The sequence below is a fragment of the Pezoporus occidentalis genome, unplaced genomic scaffold (genome assembly GCF_034315485.1).
Source record: "Pezoporus occidentalis ecotype Australia unplaced genomic scaffold, CSIRO_AGI_Poc_V1 ctg258, whole genome shotgun sequence".
NCBI lineage: Eukaryota > Metazoa > Chordata > Aves > Psittaciformes > Psittacidae > Pezoporus > Pezoporus occidentalis.
The window spans coordinates 646,356-651,387 of NW_026914480.1; the positions used below are offsets into that span (position 1 = coordinate 646,356).

The following is a 5,032-nucleotide window of genomic DNA, read 5'->3' on the forward strand; positions in this document are numbered from 1 at the left end:
ACCCACATGGCCAGAGTATACCCCAAGTATCTGCAGATTCTGTCCTTAGGTCAGTTTCCTGAGGTCAATCTATGAGGTCAGTTTTCTGCATCATGGTTTAATAACTCAGGACATAGGTCATTAACACTAGGCACAATTTGTATAGCAAATACAAAACAAGGACTGCCCAGACAGCAAAAGCAATACGCTGATTCTATCAGATACAGACATGTTGTTTTATTGTTTTCACCCACTAGATGGAGAATATTTACCAATAACAACTCAAAAATAACCCTGCAAGTACTTAAATTCAAAGAAAAAGATTCCAAAACTAATTTCGTATAACTCAAATAGAAGTGTCTCTCAGCCTCAAAGAATTCCTACCCATGATCAGAATTCTTTTTGAGATAGTTCAGATGCCCTCTGAACTTTGGGTAACCGTAACTTCATTTGAAGTTAAAAATTACTTTATATATATATATATAAAAAACCTCCTGATCTATTTTTCTGTGATACTTCGTATTGACTCTAGGAATTTCAAACCACTGCCTAACACAATCTGAATTATCTAGGGCAGATCTTGAGAGCTTTACAGACACACTTATCAAAGTATTTTTCTTTTGTACCTTAATAAACTCCAAAACACCCCACAGGTTTGGTGAAGAGAGGAATTCTTGGTGAGATTCTGACCTGAATCCACCACAGGCAATGCTGGGACAGGAGAGGCTGTACCTGCTTGCTTTGCCCTGGGAGATGAGCTGGTGTGGGGCTGTCGAACAGAGATCTTCAGTGTGCTTTTGTTCTTGTGGTCTCTAAACTTGTGATTCCACGTTGGACCCTCATGGTGGTGATATGCTCTAGCCGAAGGCTCCATGGGACACATGGGATCTTGCTGGACAAGACCGTGAGCGAGTATTCTCAGGTAAAAAGTGTCAACAAGGGGTACAGCATCACAGTAGCCAAGAAAATAACCTTCAAGGGAAGTCATCTTTCTTTTCTTTGTCTCCTCATCTCTCTGCCCACCCCTTGTGGTACCCGACGACAAACATTAGAATCAACATATGAGGCCAGATAAGAAAACCATCAAGCCCATTGAGGAGCATCCAGCATGAGAGGCAATTGAGAGAGGGTCCTTCAAGCCTGGAGCATAGATGAAGTTGCAAAGAAGCAGCAAGCCACAGCTCATTTTCTGGTCTTCCTGTGGAAGAGTCTATCACTTCCATTGGCTACAGAAGAGCTGAAGTCATTCATTTTTAGGCTGGCAGTGTTGGGTGAGATGAATTCCAGCTTCTGTGCCTGTACTCAGCTGTGCAAACACACACTAGCACTGAATAACTGCTGCTTTCAATAATGTGCCTAAAACCAGAGGTCCTAACATACACACACTTGTAATTAAGGCTTTTAGGTGCACCTCCAACCCTTCAGTGTTTGCTCATGCAAAAGAGAAAACTCAATGAGACAATGCTTTTAGTGGTAGGACTGATGACAGTGAATCTAATCAAACTGTGTTGGGCTGTAGCAGATAGTGACCCTACATGCATTTGTCTTCAGCCTCTACCTCCAGTTCCACCACATGAAATTCAAATTAAAGAGTCTTAATGTACAAGCAATTAAATGTGACAAAGAGACTGACATTTCCTATTCATAGAAGCCAGGGAATGCAAGGAAGTGTTCAAGGCTGACTTGGATGGGACTTGGAGCAATCTGCTCTAGTAGGTGCCCCTCTCTTGGGCAGGGGGTAGGAACTGGATGAGCTTTTGTAATCAGCCTCTATCTCCAGTTTCTCCATGTGAAATTCAATTTAAAGAGTCTTAATGTATGAGCAATTTAATGTGACACCCAGATTGAGATCTCATATTCCTAGAAGTCAGGGAATGCAAGAATGCCTTCAAGGCCAGCTTGGATGGGGTTTGGAGCAACATGCTCTGATAGAAGGTGCCCTGCCTTGGACAGGGGGTTGGAACTGGATGAGCTTTAGTGTCCTTTCCAAACCATTCCATCATTCTCTGATAAAATAGCATGACCAAACCATAGCAGTGCAGATTCTCTTGATGCACGGATTGACTCCACAACTCGTTAAAGTTGTGAAGTAGATATGCTTTATTCAGCTGAGGCGCATGGGGGATAGTTCCTCCAAAGGCATGCGCACCCCAGCATCGTTTTCTCTCTACATTTATTCTCTGTAATGTTACATATGCAGTAGGTTACATGATAAGCCTATACATATTCATATCCTTTTCCCGCTTCATATTATAATGAGCTAAAGCTTCCTTCACCCCTGCGCAGCGCCTCCTGGTGGTCGTGGGCAGGGGTCTCGAGATAAAGTAAACGAGTCTTCTTCACTCTTGAGCTTTTCACCTTCGTCTTTTACCCATGCTTACTAGTCCCTTGGCTTAGGTTCAAACCGTAGTTCCAGTCTCAGCCAGATCTTCACCAGGTGTATGGTGTTGCAACCAGGAACTTTGACCACCAGTTCCCCTTATCTGCTGTTCTTTCCTTTCTTACACAAGTTTACATTAAACACCAGCTGCACTTTTAGACAAATACTTATTGTTAACTGAAGAGATTGAAGATTATCAGAAGAATAACATAGGTTTAACATTGGGTTATTAATTCAGGCCCCCTATCACTCTCAATGTAAAGTTTACTCTGCTTTTCTCTTTCGTGTGTACACCTGTGCTATGATACAGAGAGCAATGGCAGCACCATGGAAGCCCTTCTCTTAACCCATGATCAAGACCCCACACTGCAGCTATGAAAGAGCCACTGGGATCCATGTCTCCAGTTGCTTCACCATGGAAGAGAGGAACCACAGTTCAGTTACCAGCTTCATCCCCCTGGGGCTCACCACTGATCCAAAGCTGCAGCTTCTCTTGTTCATGGTGTTCACCTTCGCCTACATCACCACCCTCATGAGCAACATCACCCTCATAGTGGTGATATGCCGTAGCTCACCCCTCCATACCCCAATGGACTTTTTCACTGGCAATTTGTCCTTCCTGGACCTCTGGTATTCCTCTGTCTACACCCCCAAGATCCTTCTGAACTGCATCTCTGAGGACAAGAGCACCTCATTTGCTGGGTGTGCTGCTCAGTTCTTTGTCTCCGGTGGCTTGGCCTGCACCGAGAGCTACCTGCTGGCAGCCATGGCCTATGACACCGTGGCCATCTCCAACCCACTGCTCCATGTTGCTGCCATGTCCAAGAAGCTCTGCATAGGGCTGGTGGTCACCTCCTACCTCAGTGGCTTTGCCAACTCTACCCTCATTGCCAGCTACACGTTCACCCCCAGCTTTTGTGACTCCAACGTCAATGACTTCTTCTGCGACCTGCTCCACTGGTGAAGCTCTCCTGTGATGTGACAGATTTACCAGTCCCTCCTCTACTTCATCCTGACCTTCAACACCATCCTCCCTTCTGCACTCATCCTCAGGTCCTACGTCTCCATCCCGGTTGTTATCCTGAGGATGTGCTCAACTGAGGGGCAGTGCAAAGCCTTCTCCACCTCTGCCACCCACCTCACCACCATCACCCTTTACTATGGCTCCATCCTCTTCATTTACACTCGGCCCAGCTCCTCCTATGTGCTGGAGAGGGACAAGGTGGTCTCTGTGCTTTACATGGTGGTGACTCCCATGCTGAACCCCTTCATCTACAGCCTGAGGAGCCAGGAGGTGAAGGAGGCACTGAAGACACTGCTGAAGAGACAGACAGCTTCCTAACAGAAGAAACCCAGGGGTTATGTCCCTAATGATGCACACAGCAAGAAGTGCACAGACCTTGTCTTGCTTGTGTCTTACTTTGTCACTTTTCACAGTCCATGCAGGAGCATAAGCTCTCCTGATCCTGAAGTGCTTCATGGTGGACATGAGGTGTCACTGTGCTGACAGACTTCCTCTGCTTCCCACCTCTCCCCATATACAACTGATATTTGCTATAAAATGAGATTATAGCAGTAGCTGAGTTGGTTGCACATCACCTTCACACTGTGCTTTATCTGAATTAAACATTCATTACTTATGCCCAAATCAGTAGCTCAGCTAAAGCTCCATGTGTCAGAGAACGATAGAGTGCTTTGGGTTCGAAAGTACCTTAAGATCATCCAGTCCCAACCCCCAGTGACGGGCAGGGACACCTTCCACTACAGCAGCTTGTTCCAAGCCCGTGTCCAACCTGCTCTTGAACGCTGCCAGGAATGGAGCACTTACCACTGCTTTGGGCAACCAGAAGTCATGAAGTAACGTGTGCCTGTTCCTGGGCTGTCCCAGTTATATCTTCATAATGCTGTATTGAACCACACAGACGATTCCATAGTCCTAGACTATTATCCCAATGAAACATACACATGAGCACAGGTAGAGCAGGTCAGATTAGATGAACCCATGTCAGGAAGCATAAAGGCAACTGGGACTGACTTCAGTTGCCTGAACATTGACTATTAACACCATGGAGGGGCCCCTCGGTCTCCCTCTGAGCTTTCAGATGTTGCTCCAAAGCAGCCAAACCCTTCTGAAAGTTGCATGATGTACATGTCAAGTGCATGGCAATGTCCTGGGCCCTTCAGGACAGAGCAAATAGCACCACATATCTATATGAGGGCAACCAAACCTGACCTGGGGCATTTCACTGCATCTGTCTCCTTCCCTGCAACTTAACTGGTAGTTTCCACCACCACTTACAGGAAAACATGCAGAAAAAGGGGTTTCTTAGTTCTTCAATTATCTTTTCCTTTGCCTTTATAAAGTTTTAGTCCAACTGAAAGGAAAACTAAAACAAAGCTTTCAAGACTGTTGGGAGGAGGGATTAGGAGATCTGGAGTAGTTTCATCTTCTTCAAATTTAGATAAATAAAAGTTGAGTCATTAAATCAGAGTTTTGTGTCCCCACCTGTAAGAGAGCAGTTTCTCAAGTTTGAAGACACAAACACAAGGTGTGTTCCCCATCAGAGGCTAGGGTCAGGCTGCAAGTACCTCCTTTTAGACTCATTAAATCAACCAGGTTGGAAAATTCCTTCAAGCTCACCCAGTCAAACCCTTACCCCGGCCCTGCCAAGG

At 45.5% G+C, this 5,032-nt stretch overlaps 1 protein-coding gene across 1 annotated transcript; it reads left to right on the top strand.

Moving 5' to 3' along the window:
* The first annotated feature begins 2,774 nt into the window (after positions 1 to 2,774).
* On the top strand, positions 2,775 to 3,701 carry LOC134166248 (olfactory receptor 9G19-like). Its single transcript, XM_062623718.1, is given in 3 exon segments — positions 2,775 to 3,309; positions 3,312 to 3,345; positions 3,347 to 3,701. Coding segments are annotated over 3 exon segments (924 nt in total).
* The last annotated feature ends 1,331 nt before the right edge of the window (positions 3,702 to 5,032 follow it).